The sequence below is a fragment of the Anguilla anguilla genome, chromosome 8, assembly GCF_013347855.1.
Source record: "Anguilla anguilla isolate fAngAng1 chromosome 8, fAngAng1.pri, whole genome shotgun sequence".
In the NCBI taxonomy this organism is placed as follows: domain Eukaryota; kingdom Metazoa; phylum Chordata; class Actinopteri; order Anguilliformes; family Anguillidae; genus Anguilla; species Anguilla anguilla.
Genome location: NC_049208.1, coordinates 11763572 through 11781252, shown reverse-complemented (window position 1 = coordinate 11781252; position 17681 = coordinate 11763572). Strand labels below are relative to the sequence as shown.

Sequence of the window (17681 nt, the reverse complement as noted above, 5' to 3'; positions counted from 1 at the left end):
CGTGGCTTTAAAGTGGTTAGCACATGCTAACTGCTCTCTGCCAGGAGCCCACTTCTCTGATGCCTTCTGTGTCATCCTCATACTTCCTTGTTTCACCCGGAGTTGGTCTGAGCGTGTGCAAAGAAACCATATTATACCATCCATTATACCACAGGAAGAGAAATTACATACAGTAGCTGAAAGACAAATGAAAGAGCAAGATAAATTTGTGCATGATGAAATGTTATTATACAACATTCTTGCTCTTGGAAATTACAATGCGTATAGACATACACGCACACACACACACATGCACACACACACACCTCTTATGCAGGCTGTACTAAGAGTTAGATAAGATGATCTATCATCATTTTGCCTTTGCGCAATCCACTGACTGGTCTAATGTTACAGTTCCCCGAAGCACCCTCATTAAGTCCTACCCATGTCACTCCTCAAATGCCTGTCCCATTAAAGCCACCCATTTCAGTCCTACCCATGTCACTGCCAAAGCCCCTGTCCCAGTAAAACCACCCATTTCAGTCCTACCCATGTCACTGCCAAAGCCCCTGTCCCAGTAAAGTCACCCATTTCAGTCCTCTGTCACTGCTGAAAACCCTGTCCCAGTAAAACCACCCATTTCAGTCCTCTGTCACTGCTGAAAACCCTGTCCCAGTAAAGCCACCAATTTCAGTCCTCTGTCACTGCTGAAAACCCTGTCCCAGTAAAGCCACCCATTTCAGTCCTCTGTCACTGCTGAAAACCCTGTCCCAGTAAAGCCACCCATTTCAGTCCTCTGTCACTGCTGAAAACCCTGTCCCAGTAAAACCACCCATTTCAGTCCTCTGTCACTGCTGAAAACCCTGTCCCAGTAAAGCCACCAATTTCAGTCCTCTGTCACTGCTGAAAACCCTGTCCCAGTAAAACCACCCATTTCAGTCCAAATGTTGATTGAATCTGAACTCTGCAGAAGAGGTTCAGAGGATTGAGTGAACAAGTATAGTCGAGCCACTTTTGAATGAACAATTTATTGAACACATTAATACAATATTTATATTTTGACATTATTCTTTATAACAATGATAACATAATACATTTCGATGGAATAAAAATTGAAAGGAGTTACTGAAGTAACCCCGGGTAGCCAGATGGAGAAACTCCACAGTTACACAGTTACAGCACTGTTGCAATGTTAGCACTGACTTCCATTTTAATACTATATTTGCTAATATTTAGATATTTATTCATGTTTTGGAATAAAAACGAGCCTTGTATTTGTAAAAGAAAGCATAACACAGTTATAAAGACATTGAAATGCTAAGCAGAGCTTGCGTTCACAGATGTTTACAATGTCAAATTGCAATTCATCTGTTACAGATTTATGGTAGAGCAGCCAAATTCGATTGGACCGTAAAGTCTAGCAATGGTGAACATGAAAGTTAAGAAGATAATTGGCTAAAAATTGAGGAAGCCAAGCAATGCGCCAACATGGACCATAAGCCTTTTTTAAAATACAAGAATATTTACAGGATAAACATACCAATAAATATTTAGCTGCGATAAATACAATTGGAAAAAATGTATTTTTCATTTTCAAACGAACTATCATTGCATACTAAATTGCATATCAAAATTTGCTTTAGTAAAGTACATTGCTATTAAAGAAAAGCCAGCTTTAAAAAATGGAATAGACTTGCGCACTGGAAATGGAGATTAACCAATAAAGTACAGAATTACAATGAATATGAATCTGTACTTCCCTCTGATAATAACAGCATGGAATCTGTACTTTACTCCGCAGCCATTAAGACCATCTTTACTTGAATGTCCCACATATTTTATTGCATGCAGGCAATGTTTACATACCTGCTCATATATTGATTATTAATATTCTGATTTTATTAGGGCTGGATCCATATTGTAGCATTTCATTTCTCTGTAAATAAAGTAATGATATTATCGTGTGAAATCTGAGACACATTTCAACAAAATGCGGGTTGAAAATTTGTAAATGTTGTACGCTGCTGGTCGATTTCACTGGTCAGAACTGTATGCTCTTTCTGGTTTCCCACTGTGCCAGTATTTCCCCCCCCCCAAAAGTGATAGGTTTCCATGCTGCTGTGTAAAGTGAGCCAACCAATCAGTGTGTGCCTGGCTAGGCTCTCCCCACCTACGGGAGAAAGAGGCGGAGTTAACTCTTTTAGGCAGGGACTAGAAAAGTGGCAGAGGTTCAAAGGTTGGTCTCCATCTCCAGTGCTCTTGGTAGTCATACCGATGAGAGGACGTCGCTGGACGGGTCTTTGAAGGAGTCCTTCTTCTCCCCCTTCTCCAAGTCCACGGTGTGGACCGCCGTCACCTTCTCCACCAGGCCCTCGGCCTCTCTGTATTTCCCGGAGGCGTCCTTGGAGAAGACTCCCCCGAAACGGCTCTTCAGCTCTGGGTCGGGGCAGTACAGGTACTCGTAGAGGCCGGCGGCCATGATCCCACCCAGGATGGGGCCCACCCAGTACACCTACAGGAAATAAGCCACACCCACTGTCCTGTTAATGGGCCTGTTATTACAGATACACTAGTACACTTTACATTTCCATTTTCCATATTAAAAAGATAGACATGCAGATAAAAGCCCAGGCTTAAGGTAATATTTTCATCTAATTCACCTCTTGTGAGGCTTTTACGAAGGAATCACTCTCATTTAAAATAGATTGAAATTTATACAGACGTAACACCCCAGATTCAGATTTAAAAATGAGAAAATGAGACAAGTCTTGGAGAGGTTCATTACCAGAAATCTGTTGCAGTATTCAAGTGTAAAAACAAACAAACAAACAAACAAAACAAAAAAAAAACCGAATCCAACAGTGGGTGCCTCGATTTTCACTCCTCAGACCGACTTGTATTTGAATTCTCAGATACAAAGCTGGAGAGTATCAGATTCATTCATCCCACATACACAGATTAATCGATGCCCTTGCCTCCCCTTCTAAACTTCTCAACTCGGGCCAATAAAATCCTACTGCCGGGCATCAGCCCGCGCTGGCAGTGATTAATTTCGATAAAATACTTCTGTTGCACTTTAAATTTCGCCTGCGGAGGCAGCGGCGTAGCCCGCGCCCTTGAACGTGGCTTAATTAAAGGCCGCCTCACTCCGCTGGCAGCTGAAGCATCTGCACTTGTCATCTCTGAGTCCGGATACGTGCGCCAAATTAATTAGCACGCAGTGACAGGAAAGGCTACTTCACGCGGAGCAGCAGTTTACTGAGATCGCCTTTAAAATATTGCAAGACATGCACTCGTATGTATTTATGGCATCGCGACTTAATCCACATAGCGGCCAAGCCTTGAGCCGAAGTTAGGGAGCAGCGTGTGTGTTTCCGTCTCACCCATTGGTCTTTCCAGCTCCATGTGACGACTGCGGGCCCAAAGGAGCGCGCGGGGTTCATGCTGGCTCCAGTGTAAGGGATCTGAAACAATAAAGAGTGCACAGATTTATGAGGACAGAGGAGGGGCCAGACCTACTCATGAGGCGTAATATGGCCACTCAGACACAAACACACACACACACACACACACACAAACACTCACACTTATGCACAAACACACACACACACACACACACACACACATACTAGCATACAGCAGGCTTAGATTTGGAGGCCACTTGAGCTCACCTGTACCTTTTTATTACAATAATAATAAAAATAATATAAATAATTACTATTTTCCCATTTTATGACTCTCTCAAACACAAACATTATGTTGTGTAAGAATCCTCATTTTATCACTACCCCAGAACCAAATTAGCCTAGCTATACACATAAGTCTATTTCACTGTTGCTAGGTAACCACAGATAACTCCACTGAAATGCAACAATTAGCCGATTTCAATAAATCTAGATGTGCCTTGTTCCTTGTAGAATTTGGCCTAAAATAGAGAGTGTGGATTTTTGTCCTTTCCAGCTTAATTAACTTAGTTATTGCAACTATCAGGTTTATGAATAAGGTGTAGGTACCATTAAGTTATTTTTCCAACAAATTTTCTCCAGTCTTGTGTTCGTTCACTTTTTAGTCAGTACCTAAAATTTACTGGACAAACTTCACAAACACTCTCTCCCCTCCTTCTGTTTTTCTCTATCCCTGTCTCACCCTCGATTCCTCTTTTTCTCCCTCCGTCCCATCTCCCTCTCCCTCTCCCTCTCTCTCAATCTCTCCCTCTCTCTATGAGCAGCCTTCTCTGGAAGTCACAGCGGGGAATATGTTGCTAGCTAACCGTGTGCCATTGCTATGGAAGCCTGCCCAGTGTGGGAGTTACCGCAGATGGGACCAAATCGCTCCTGTGGGGACTTACAACCCAAAACACATGCAAGAACAAACAGGATGATTTCACTACGGACGTATGAACCCGAGCATGATACTCAAACTCAAACCCATAGCGCAGAGAGCCGCAGTCTCACCGCAAACATGTGCCCGATGGCCACGGCGAAGCCGATGGCCAGGCCGGCCGAGCCGCTGAGGTCGGTGCGCTTGGGGTCGCAGGTGGCGAAGACGGTGAAGACCAGCTCGAACGTGATCAGGAGCTCCACCAAGAAGCCCTGGCCAACCGAGATGTTGGAGTTGACCTGTTGGGGTGAAGGGGGAAGGACACAAATTTGCATTAACCACTCATCACGCGTTCCCATTTCTTCAGTTTATAACCCGTCAGCCGATCCTAGTGTATCAGATATTAAACCGATCACAGTTTTCAATTTGTTTCCGTTAACTGTCCACGGTTAACATAAAACAGCGCTTTAAGCTGCACACTGAACACCAACAGGCATAGCCAATCAGACGTTACTCATTTAACGCTGAAGAACGGGATCCGGTGGGCGGCGGCCTTACCGTAGTCACGCCCAGGGCTCCTCTCACGCTGCCGGGCGTGGCCAGGTAGAGGATGCCGGCGCCGGCGACGGCCCCCAGGCACTGGGCGGCCAGGTAGAAGACGGCCTTGGCCAGGCTGAGCCTGCGGGCGCACACCATGGCGGCCGTGACGGCGGGGTTGATGTGGGCGCCGCTGATGTGGCCGAAGCACTGCACCATGGTGGCGATGGTCAGCCCGAAGCACAGGGAGATGAGCACCAGGTCGGCGGGCGGCGGCTTCTCCTCGCCCGCCGACCAGCCGATGGTGGAGCCCAGGCCCAGGAGGACGAAGATCATGGTCGCCAGGAACTCCCCGGAGACCGCCCTCCAGAAACTCTTGGTCCAGATGCCCTTGAACGCTGCCATCATGCGGTCGCGGTCACACGAAGGCAGACACTTCCTAAGGGTTAAAAAAGCCACAGTAAAAGTCTAAATATGTGGGGAATAAAAATATATACGCATACACACTGTGATGTCATTGGGTCTAACAATGATTTCTTACTTTAAAAAAAGTCCTTAAGAAAGCTCTGTTTGCTAAAGAAATATGTGGTGAGAGAATGAGCCTTCTGGAACAACTAAGTGGGTGGAGCTACCATATGACATCAGAGAACCATAAACTGTATATGAACCATGCGCCATGTTTTTCTGCAGACTAAAAACATTTACTTTCAATTTTTGAAATGCAATACTTTTATGTTTTATAAAAGTATACATATTTTTGAAATGCAAGAATGTAAACCCATTAGTAATTTTAGAACAAATGTCACATCAATCTAAGACCAGGACACCCAAAGATACATTTTAAATGTCTTTGTCTGCAAGCCCAAGTTGTCACATTTTAATATTTTTTTACCCTTTCATTTAATCATACTGTATCTATATTTCTGTGGTCTTAAAGGCAAAGTAAATCCATCTATAAAGTTGGACTTCGGTCATTCCACAATTTCAAACCCCTTTCTGTAAAGTAACCTACTCCCTTCCTTTCCCAAAAATGAAAATATCATTTCATCTCCTTCCGCTCCCCTGACATCTTAATCCTCTTACTCCGACATGTGATACAATCCAATTAAACTATTACCTATCCATTACATGTAGTCAACAACATATAATAATGGTTTCATTTTCATAATACATCATTATTATTATACAGTATATATTTACAAAGAAACAAATAATACTACCTGAAAGTAATATCTGGAACACGGTCTTCCTGTACTGCACTCGTAACAGGTGGATCTATTTGTGGCAACAGCATTCTTACAGCGGCCAAGGGGTTACTACCTTACGCTATACCTCGTCTCTCCTCTTTCCTTTAATGTTTGCTGGTTAGTTTTCATGGAAGAGAAATATATCTGACCTGGGCTACAGTTCATGCGTTTTGATCTGACAGGCCCAGTGATTGCACCATTTGTAAATTATAGTCTGGACTGTTTCAATTTGAAGACTCAATACGCGAAAACTACGGGGAAATTCACCCGTGACTTTCGAACTACGAATCAGTGAGAATAATCATGCGCACACTGCAAGATAATGCCTAAGAAAATGTGCACATGCACATATAGTCGTTTTAATTAGTGTCTAGTCGCTTCAAATGTGAATCTGCATCACATACATATGTCTAGTAAAAATTGACGATAATGTTGAGTCCAGCACAGAATTCGGCGTAATTTCTGCTTTAGGTTAACTACCAAGCTTAATTTTCGAAATCTCAAGTTTTTGCTTTCATCCACCTGTATTGAACATATCAAAGTTCAATAATCCGTATGATACAATACCATTGTGAATTCACCCATTCAACACGCAGCAATCGGTATGAAAATAAATAAATCAATTTTCAGAAGATTCAGTTTCGTTGATTGTGTTGTTTCATTAAGATACTTACAAACAAGCTTCACGAGGGTGAGATCTACACAGGGCAAGTGTGGAGGAGAGCACCGGGATCCTGTGGACTGACGATGAACCACGCATTGTACGTTCGTTACCTTCTTGGGACTTTAATATGTTAGCAACGGGCCATCAGTCCCATTAGAGGGAACTTAACGAGCAAAAGGAGGGAGGGGACAGCGATCGCCTGCGCCGCCCAAAAACAATACATGCGTAAATACGCGGTGATCAAAAACCACCGCCACAGTGTTTTGAAAGTTCGTGCCCTAAACAGAGTGACAAACAAACAAAGCGATTTGAAAAGTGAGATCCATTTCCATTTCAAAAGTAATGATCTCCCTAACGTCTTAAGTCTATGGATACACACACAGTGTATTGGGCTTCTTTACAGTTAGCAGGCTACTTTAGCATATTCAAATGATTTTCTTTAGCTATTGTGTAACCGCATGTTCATGACGATATTTAAGTATATCATGATTTTTATTTTTAAAACAAGTCTTATTTTGCTTCAATTTCAACCGTTTAAAAATGCGACTGTTTATTGGGCATTCACCCTTAAACCTTTAAAGTTCCAACTAGTAATTTTCAAATCAGGATGTTGTCTCATTTTGTATTCAGATATATTATCCAAACTTTAAAAAATTGAGATATGCATATAAAACTCCAAGAAAACCATCAGTTAGTATACAGTGTAGATGGGCAACTATGTACTTACTGAACTGAATATTAATGAAATCACTAAATCATGATTTATTCAGAACATGACCTGCATGGAAGAAAATATTTGTGATATACCCATTTGAGATCTAATATATACATATTTGTCAACTGGTTGTAAATCGAATTATCCAGAATATTAAAAATAATTATTGTGTCAAACTACCATACATGAAAATGTATAAATGTTTGCCAAGTTTAAGTCTTTTAATTTCAGGCACATATCCTTGAGAACATTTTAAAAAGCACACAGCCAATTTCATATCTTATTCCACAGTACAATCCCACAACAGAACGGATGAAACCGGCAACAAATTAACATAACATTACATTACATTACAGGCATTTGGCAGACGCTCTTATCCAGAGCGACGTACAACAAGTGCATTAGTTCAAGGTGCACAGGTGCAAAAGAAACACACTAGAGTGAAGTAAAGATCGCAGTGCCAGAAGTGACCACATAGATAATATTTTGCAACATATGCAGGACATTCCAAACTCTTGAAACGTTTGAAATGAATACGTCAGATTCCTTGGCAGTGCGGCGCATTGTAATATTTGCATATTCGTCACGTTTGGATGGTAAAGAGCGAGAATCTCAACCTTGCAGCCCCTCGCCCAGACTCACCCCAGCCTCGATGCCCGGGATTCAGTCATGTCGCTCCGTGGCTGCAGGTTGATATACTTTTATAAGCCGTATCAGGAGCCCTCGCCGCTCGGGCAGAGGGTCCGATTACTCGGAGAATGTGCACAGCTGTGTGTCATTGGCCGGGATGAAGGTCAGGGCCTTTGATGGCGGCAGAAATCTGTGGCAGGGCTCCGTGCGACGGCTCCCTCGCGCCGGAGGGGTCCCCTGCCGCCCCACTGGTACTAAGTGGGCACCGCGCCAGGGGCCAGGGCCCAGGGCCCAGCTGAAGCTTTTCGATTTGTCATTCCGAGGGTCCTTTTCGGCGTCCAAAGGTCAAAGGCCTCCGAGATTAATTGAAAGCAAGTGGCTTGTCGTTTTTTGGCTGTGCCGCTTGCGTTCGAGAGTTTGGCCTTTGTTCAGTCTCAACTTGCTCTGAGTGATTTATCAGAGAAAGTGTAAGCTGCATTTTAATTTCTTCCTGGCACATAATGAGCTTTTCAGGGCAGGCATTAAGGAAACCACTTCGTAACACCATAGACATTCAAAAATGTATCTCTCTCTCTCTCTCTCTCTCTCTCTCCCTCTACACGCACACATTATATATATAATAGTATATATATAATAGTACAAACATCATACCAATCATACCAACAATATTAAATGAAAGATCTCAGTACTTCATACAGTACAAAAGTACAAATGTAGCATTTGTCCCATTATGTGATGTATCATTTAGGAGAGAATTTTTAAAATGCTACATTTGTACTATTATATATATATATATATACTGTGTGTGTGTATATATATATATATATACAGTATATATATATATATATATATATATATATATATATATATATATATATAATAGTACAAACATCATACCAATCATAGCAACAATATTAAATGAAAGATCTCAGTACTTCATGCAGTACAAAAGTACAAATGTAGCATTTTTAAAAATTTTCTCCTAAATGATACATCAAATAATGGGAAGTTGTATTTTTTTGTTTGATAAACATGCAATGCGATCTGCAAATGTATGACATTTTTGACGGGGCAGGTTAAATATATCCGGTTCTTCTTGACTAAGTACTGGCACCTGGCGCAGGATGCTGCCCGACTCTGTCCAGGGTCTTGCAGGCATGCCTAAGGGGCCATTGGTTAGCATGCTGGCTCCCGGTTTTGATGCATACGTACTAATGACACAGATGCGCTGCTCTGATTGGCTCCTTCGCCTGTCGCTGCTTCTGCCCCGTATTCCGCCCACCCACAGTACACACTTTTGCATATGCGTGGTTTGTTTTGAAAGCAATCCTCCCTTTGCCAATTTATTTACCGAACGCAAAGCCTCAATGGCCGTCCACGCAATCCACGACCGATGTGTTTGACAGCACAACAAACAAAAACAGGTGACACACTTGCTAAAAATTACGGTCAGTCATGCATTGCGGCCCGTGTGGATAAGCACTTGCATTACAGATCCACTGGCTTATCTGATATGCCACCTAGGGTTTCATCATGATCTTGTTTACCTTATTTTAGACTTCATATAGGCTGCCAACAAGATCTACCTTTTCACAGAGGAAGGCAATATGATCTGTATGGTCTTTAGCCTTGACTTCATTAATTGAAATACAGATGACAAAGCACTCAGCATGGATATTTCATTTATATAAGTTAATCTTTAAGGTTGAGTAGCTGATAATGTTACACTGCTTGCTGGTGAGTTAATTTATTGTTTGTCTCATTAAAAAGGATCTCGGCCTTCCAGAATATGACAGAGAAAGGTCACAGACACAATATTATGGTGTCATACTTTCCCCCAGCTGAATATACATATTTCAGGTAATGAATAAAGGCTTCCCTGCTCTTTAAAAAAATTTAAAAAATCACACTTTATTTTATTGAGCATAGCATGCGTCATATTGGGAATATATATTGTGCTGAACAAAAGAAAAAGCCTGTTAATGATTCAAACAGTTTATCAGTTATGTATAACAGTGCATGCTATCTTCTTAAGAAATGGAGAAAAATATCTTGTGAGGCTTTGCACACGTAGCACGTTCGTACTTTGTAAGATCGGAAATTGTTTCACTGAAAATTATGCGCTCAAGATATATCTGGCTGTGCTGTACACGTGCCGGTGGAATCTGTGGAACGACGTCAAGGTTGTCGCGTTCAGATAAGCTTGTGTTCGCGGTTAACCAGGAAGAAAAAACAACAATATAAAAGAGAAAAGCATCTGCTGTCAGAAGAAGCTCAATGCAGCGTCGGCAGATGCAGTCACGGTCGACAGAAGCAAACTGCCGGCTCTTATGAATAGAATGAATGCCGCTTTATCATTTCAGTGTCTCTTTTACATACGCGTGGATGTCATAAAAGCATAACAGCTCCTGTGCTAAGTCAAATAATTCTCCCCACAGCTTCTGTACTGCCAACCCTGCGGAGAATGGCGCTGAGAATGGCACTGAGATTGCTTGATTTGCTAAACAAACTCTCATATCTGAGGGAACATACGTACAGTAGCTAAGCATACGCAAAGACGTATCCAGACACGTGGACGGATATTTACTGAAGGTTAAGTACATTGTTCAAGGGTGAGGCGGCATTGTGTCACCCATGCTTTGAACCTGCAGAACCCTACTTTCCAGCCCACTTTCATTGGCGAGTGTTCACACACAAGTGCCTCCAGACTCTGGTCATGTGCCCTTGACGTCAGTGTGTTCAGACGTCAACTAGTCGACATGAGCAAAATGAGTCCAGGTTGCATTATTGAGCTTTAAAGATAATAATACTTATTACAAATCTGGTTTTGTGCCCTTCAAGTCCATAGGTTTGTGTCTGACTATAGGGATACCAAGGAATGAGACCAGGTTGCCAGATATCTCTTGTAATGTAACAACATAACATAACATAATGACGAAAACAGCCCAACAATGCTTTCCATTTTCCTGACTAAATTAGCGCTCTGGTTACCTACAGACTAGATAGTATCTAACACCATATCAAGCCAAGTCTTGAAAATCACCAGAGTTTCTACCTCTACTATGTGACCTGGCAGGCTGTTCCACACATTGACTACTCTCTGCGTGAAAAAAATCTTACTAATGTCTGTATGGAATTTACCTTATTCTAATTTCCATCTATGTCCCCTCATTCTACTAACAGAACTCAACCTGAAGAATCTCTTGTAGTTCACTTTGTTGATCCCCTTTATGAATTTAAAAGCCAAGTCAACCAAGTCACCCCTGAGTCTCCTTTTACACAGAAGTTTATTGGTCATCCTCAAAGTTCAGAGGGGCACTTTAGTCAATTTCTGGATGTTCCCTGTGATATCTTCAGTTCATGTCTTTAGGCAAGAAAAAAAAGTAAAAAAAAAAAAAAAGATATGTAGCCGGGTGGTGCTACATTTGCCTACAGAGTAAATGTAAACAGAGACCAGGAAGTTCAGGAGAAAAGTGTGGTTCTGACAGAACTTACCACCCCATACCACCTAATCTGTGAAACATGGTGGAGGTAGTGTTATGGCTTGAACACAGTTTACACAGTTTTTCAGGGTCGGAAAGTTCATGACTGGCCAAGTCAATCACCTGACCTGAATTCAATTGAACGTGTGTCTCACTTGCTGAAGACGAGACAGATGTCAAAAAGCCCCTGAAAACAACCAGGAACTGAAGACGGCTGCAGTCCAGGCCTGGCAGAGCATCCCCAGAGAATATACCCACCGTCTGGTGATGCCTATGAGTTGAGACTTCAGACAGTCATCAGATGCAAAGGATTTTCAGACAAGTATGATGACTTTATTTAAGATTATGCTAATTTGTCCAATTAATGGTAAATGGTAAATGGACTGCATTTATATAGCGCTTTTATCCAAAGCGCTTGGGGGACTGTATATAAAAAGAACGATAATTCCTGCACAGATCACCCAGTATGTATGTAAATATGTTCCAATTGAAGCTGGCAGTCTGCATGTTAACCTCATATTGTTTGTATAATTTCAAATCCAATATTCTGGAGCACAGAGCCTAAACATTAATCGTGTCCAAATACCTACTGATTGCACTGTATGTTTATATGAAAGAGCTATAATTCAGTTTCTAAGAAATCGCAATGTTAATATCAATACAAAATTTGCTGATCTTCACACTTCAGATCGTGACTCCGTGGAATACAATTTTAGAAACTGTATCGCAACGCAATGTGCTTTCCTAGCACATTGCCAGAATGAAATAAGAACTGGACGAATGTGTTTTGACTTTGAAGTGCACCAAAGGATGCATACAGTGCGATCCCCGCCACACCCGACCCCGCCCCACCCCTCACACACGCACACATGCGCGCACGCACACTACAGACGAGCGCGCGCACTCTACGTGGTTAGTCCTATTTCGTAAGATGACACACTCGTGGATCGTCCGTCCCTGCATACCGCGTATTTGAATGCTGTCTCTGAGAGGATGATTTAGAGATCTGCGGAATAAAAACTGTCCTTTGGCCCTTCAGAAGCGCCGGAGTCCAGTCGTGTATCGCCTTCATCAAAAAATGCGAAAGACTTCGCTGCCTCCATTTGCCCATGGACATAAATCACCATGGACCCAACGCAGGAGTGCTAAGGAGCCCTCCCACATCAGGGCCAGTGCGATCACAAGGATGGACAGAATTGAAGCACTTGATTTGTGAGCGTCACATTAAATGTTATGCACGAGAGATTAAAAATAAATGGAAAAAAGAATTTCAGTGTTGTCGTTCGTCCTTCTAACATTTTGCTTTTAACTACACTGTAGTTTCAAACCTGATTTTCTTCAGGCACAGAGACTGTATGACCAGAGGTGGATAACCCGGCTTCAAAGAGGAAAAAGACTGACTATGTATTTTCTCCACCACCATGCACTAAACCAGCTGATTCTAATTAGTATAACTCTTCAGCATGATAGGAGAACTAATTATTGTTATCAGCTGGTTTAGTGCATGTTGGTGGAGCAAATACATGGTCAGTCTTTTTCCTCTTTGAAGCCGGGTTACCCACCTCTGTGTATGACCAGCTGTGGGAGGGTATACGGAGAGGCTGGTGGTAATGATGAGACAACACGGATTCAGAAACAAAAGTGAAGCAAGGACACTTTGACATGGCTGAACAAATGATGGACAAACATTCCAGTCTCCAGCTACTGGGAACTCAAAGACGAGCTGCCGGGTGATTTCTACAGAGAACGTCCTTCGGAGCCTGTAACTGCATTTCCGTGCTCCAGACTGTCTTATCACCAGAAGGATTAAAAAAGCTGTGAGCATGAAACAAACAGACCAAAAAAAAAAAAGTTTTAGTCTCTTAGATTCGCCCACTCTGGAAGTCTGTGACAGACGGATGGTAAGACACATCGGTACTGCAATATCGCTATCTTGCTTTCGAGTGAAGGCTACAGGATGTCCCCCATTTTAAATCCTGCTCACTGCAGCTTGGAGGTCAGAGTCAGTCAGGCTGTTAATTCAACAGCGATTACATGGGTCCAGTAGCATGAGTCCATGTACTCTGTCAAGGTTTAATTTAGCATTTTACTGTGGTGCTATTTTCGCATGTTTTTGCAACAACTTCGTGTTTATTACAAACAATTACAAAACATTTGTTATTTTATTTATAGCGACTCCTCTGTGATTATTTCAATGTCCCGTGAGAAATTTCCCATTTTAAAATGCAGCACGTTTAAATCCCTGCAAGTCCACAAAATGGCTGAATGGGTCAATCAGCCAAGCAGCACCAGGCGGGCCCTGTGCTACGCGAAGATAAGCAGCAGGTTTATTCTCTGACCCTGGTGAGGTAGAGACGCTCCAGGAGACCAGCGCCACCGTTATGGAGAGAGTGTGTAAAGACAGGCAGTCATCGAGCGCACTCACTGAGTAACCAGGGCACTGCATTTCCCGTTAGCTTGGAGAGCCAGGCTTGATGTTGCTCGGTTCAATGTGTTGAGCGTAAAAAGTTACCCTTTGTAGCATCCCTCCTTTTCCTATGGACAGGAAGATATGTTAACCGACCAGTTATTAACAAATGCCATTGCAGCTTTCCACAGTGGAGCAGTAAGGATTTTCTTTTGTGAATAATATTTTATCTTACTTTTTTTTTTTTACACATCATCTTTATCTGTATTATCCCAAACAAATGTATTTGTTTATTACCCACACCCCCCCCCCCCAAAAAAAAAAAAAATTTTACTTGTGGTTTTAATAAGACCTACATGAAATGGCTTGCAACACCACCGGATAACTCTTTTTCAGTTGCAGTCTACTGAAAAAAGAGGGAGAAGAGTAAGGTTTGATCTCAAAGGGTGGTGGGGGCAGTACGGTTCACTCAGATTTCTCTTAGTGTAGCCTGAGTCAGAAACAGTGTTTACACTCTGAAGGGCTAGAGCATCCCCACTGTGAGACAGCTGCAATCAGATCCTCTTCAGCACAGCAGGAAATGTGCACACGCGTGTACACAACCACACACACACACACACACACACGCACGCACACACACCTACACACACACATACACACACACACACACCTACACACGCACATACACACACACACACCTACGCACAAACACACACGTTCACATGACACACACGCACACACACACTGTTGGACAAGAACAACCTTTACATAGTCCAGCTGTGTATAGGGAACATGCTATCGTAGTAGAAGTCAACAACAGCTTCATTAATCCCATTTAGTCAGACTCAGAGTGCACTTACAGAAATAATTCTGGAGCAAATGAACCATGTAACTACCAAGACGAGCGCCGCAATCATACTGGCCTTCACAGCCACGCGAAGGCAGAGCAGTTTGTCTGGACAACCTTCGTCGGCCTTAGCTGTCTCTCCATCTTTCACAGACATATGCAGAAAGCAATTACAATAAAGGGAATCTCAGCCAAAACACAGACAAACAAGTAAGCGGCTCTTGCCATGGTAACTGAACCACCCGTTGACGTAAACTGTCGGTTGCCTCTAGGCTAAAAGTTGCATCCATAAGCCAGTTGCATCATCGTGAACACAGGCAACTAGAGATCAAATCTACCGAGGAACAAGAAGTCATAACAAAATATTAAGAAGCACGAAAGTTCGCTCTTGCTGTTGCAAATAAATGTTATATCCCTTAGATTTTTTGTACCCCATATTTATGTGGACTGTCTAATAGCTAGAATTGGTTTCATGGTCCACAATGCAGCAAAAGGCAGATTCTCTTGTTGATCAACCTTGGACGGGTCTGACAAGTGGTTGCTGGTGAACGTCAACTCATTAATGCCTCGCTCTGCGTCCCACACACTGCAGCTAGTGATCCTAATGTTCCCAGGCAACGGCATCTTTGAACGCTCATGAGACAGAAAATCCCATCATGTCAGAGATGGGCTTACCCCAGGACGCTTTCGTAGAAATCAGACCAGGTAAGAGGAAAATGTTATAGGGGCCCTAACCCTGAGCCTAACCCCTTACAAAACCAACCCCCTCTTCCCCAAAACCCAATCACAGGCCTTCAATTTTACTTAGAAATCCATGCAGGTGTTTTTCTTCAACAAGAGTTTGACAAGAACAGTAAACAATTTCATGAACTCACCAAACTGTTGACTTACAGACAGATGTTAATTGAATTTAGGCCAAATTTGAACATTGACTGAATGCACACCACAGTCTTCAAGATGTGAAAAATGTGAAACAAAATGTAAAAAAAGGAATCCTTATTCACTAATTTACTACTGTCTGTTAACATGATGAAGACATTCACCTGTGGTTCAGAGGCAGAGATACACAGCGGATACTGGACAGGCCAATCTGCAGCATGCAGGGCACTGATGCCTTTCATCCCTGTAAATACAGGAGCCATTGATCACAGCAACCACTACCCGTGGAAGGATTGCTTTTAGCTTTTTTGGATGAGCCGACAGATGACAAACAAGGTTTTATTGTGCGCCCTTCAGAACATCACGCGGCCCCTTTATGGTGATTGCAGCTTTTGAGACCTGAAAGGTTAAGAAGCCAGACGAACCCTCTCTGTGTTTCCGCAGGCTTGGAGGCCATGTTAACAGCAGGCGACTTCTCAGCTCTGTGTTTCCATGTGACGGGGAGTCCCAGGAGTGCGAGGGGAAATCGACAAACAGTTTTTCTCCGTGTCGGCTGCGCCGATTTGCAGAGCAGAGCAGATTAATTAGGGAGAGGAGAGAGCATCCCCAGTGGGAGAAGAGCACAGCCTGCCTCTCTGCATACAGCCACGTTTTACACACACACACACAGGCACACGCACACACACACACACACACACACAGGCACACGCACACACACGCACACACACACAGGCACATGCACACACACACACACAGGCACACGCATCCACACACACACAGGCACACGCATCCACACACACACACACACACACACACAGGCACACGCATCCACACACACACATGCACCCACATGCGCGCACACACACGCGCATAAACAAACGCACACACTCACACATGCATAAACACACGCACACACACACACATGCACGCACGCACATACTCACACATACACACACACGCACACACACACACATGCATGCATAAGCACACACAGACACACATGCTCATGCACACACACTCACACACACACACACACACACAGGTAACTGTACACATGCACATGTACATCCATTCACATGCACGTGCAGTTACAACAGCTGGAAAGCTCAACTTGTTATGGCCACCACCACGCAAGGCTCCTGATTCAGTCAGATTCAGTCTGAGCCACAGCACAAGCCCCTGCATTTTGCACTACTACCTCTCCAAGTGCTACATCCAAGATAAGAAGAAGAAAAAAAACCCTGCAAACTATTTCATAAACAGGTGGTGAACATTCCATTGCTGAGAATTGTTACTATGGCTACTGATAGGATGGCTGTGTATGGTTTGACATCGATCCTCATACCTCTTGCTGATGCTGATTACATGGTTATTCTGTTGCACTCCTGGTAAGGTAAAATGGGGCAAAGAACACCTTAAAGATTTCTGCAGAACGATTCAAGCAGTTTACAGGAAACACATCATTCAAGATGAGCTGTAGAACATAGAACAAAACATTTAGCAACATGAACACTGCCCAGGGGCACCAAATATGCCACATCAAGTTACACACAAAACATTTCAAAATGGATGTTCAGGAATCATACATTTAAAATATAATAATCTGAGAGTAACTTCAAGATTGGATGTCAACTACTGAAGATGTGTTTCCCCTTCAAGATTATAAATGTCAGTTGAATATAAATAGATTAATTCATTCATATTGTCTGTGCTGACAAAATGGCTGTATGTGAGCAATACAGTGCTTAAAATAATTCTTTTTTTTTTTACATTTTTGATAGCAAAAAACCTGCTGTTGAAGAATAAAAATATTTAAGAAATGACATCATACTGTGACTTATGTTGAATAAATGCAAATTGCTTTATCACATTGCCCTTCTTGCTGTCACCAACCTACTCCAGGTATCCAAATACAGCTGTTCTCACACCATTCCGTCCTTTCTCAGGGACGTACACATGAACTTTGACGGTCTT

At 42.7% G+C, this 17681-nt stretch overlaps 1 protein-coding gene across 3 annotated transcripts; it reads right to left on the bottom strand.

Moving 5' to 3' along the window:
• Window positions 1-991: 991 nt before the first annotated feature.
• Window positions 992-8238, bottom strand: LOC118233042 (aquaporin-4-like). 3 transcript variants are annotated; one of them, XM_035428354.1, is made up of 6 exons: window positions 8105-8238; window positions 4858-5275; window positions 4434-4598; window positions 3363-3443; window positions 2252-2491; window positions 992-2149 (listed from the first exon to the last, which is right to left on the bottom strand). In XM_035428354.1, exons 1-6 carry the CDS (start codon window positions 8131-8133, stop codon window positions 2135-2137), a joined length of 948 nt encoding a protein of 315 aa, XP_035284245.1. In that variant the 5' UTR covers window positions 8134-8238; the 3' UTR covers window positions 992-2134. The 3 variants fall into 3 exon arrangements, with proteins under 3 accessions (XP_035284245.1, XP_035284243.1, XP_035284244.1); XM_035428352.1 differs by lacking the exon at window positions 8105-8238 and adding an exon at window positions 6758-6858; XM_035428353.1 differs by lacking the exon at window positions 8105-8238 and adding an exon at window positions 6758-6858 and having other exon boundaries at window positions 992-2491.
• Between the last annotated feature and the right edge of the window lie 9443 nt (window positions 8239-17681).

Bases quoted from the DNA above. Each gene is read 5' to 3' on its own strand.
- LOC118233042 (XM_035428352.1), bottom strand. From the start codon at position 6,843: ATGCGTGGTTCATCGTCAGTCCACAGGATCCCGGTGCTCTCCTCCACA. The intron at 5,276-6,757 runs GTAAGTATCTTA...TTTAACCCTTAG, and splicing joins CACCCTCGTGAAGCTTGTTT to GAAGTGTCTGCCTTCGTGTG. The intron at 2,492-3,362 runs GTGAGACGGAAA...TATTTCCTGTAG, and splicing joins GGAGCTGGAAAGACCAATGG to GTGTACTGGGTGGGCCCCAT.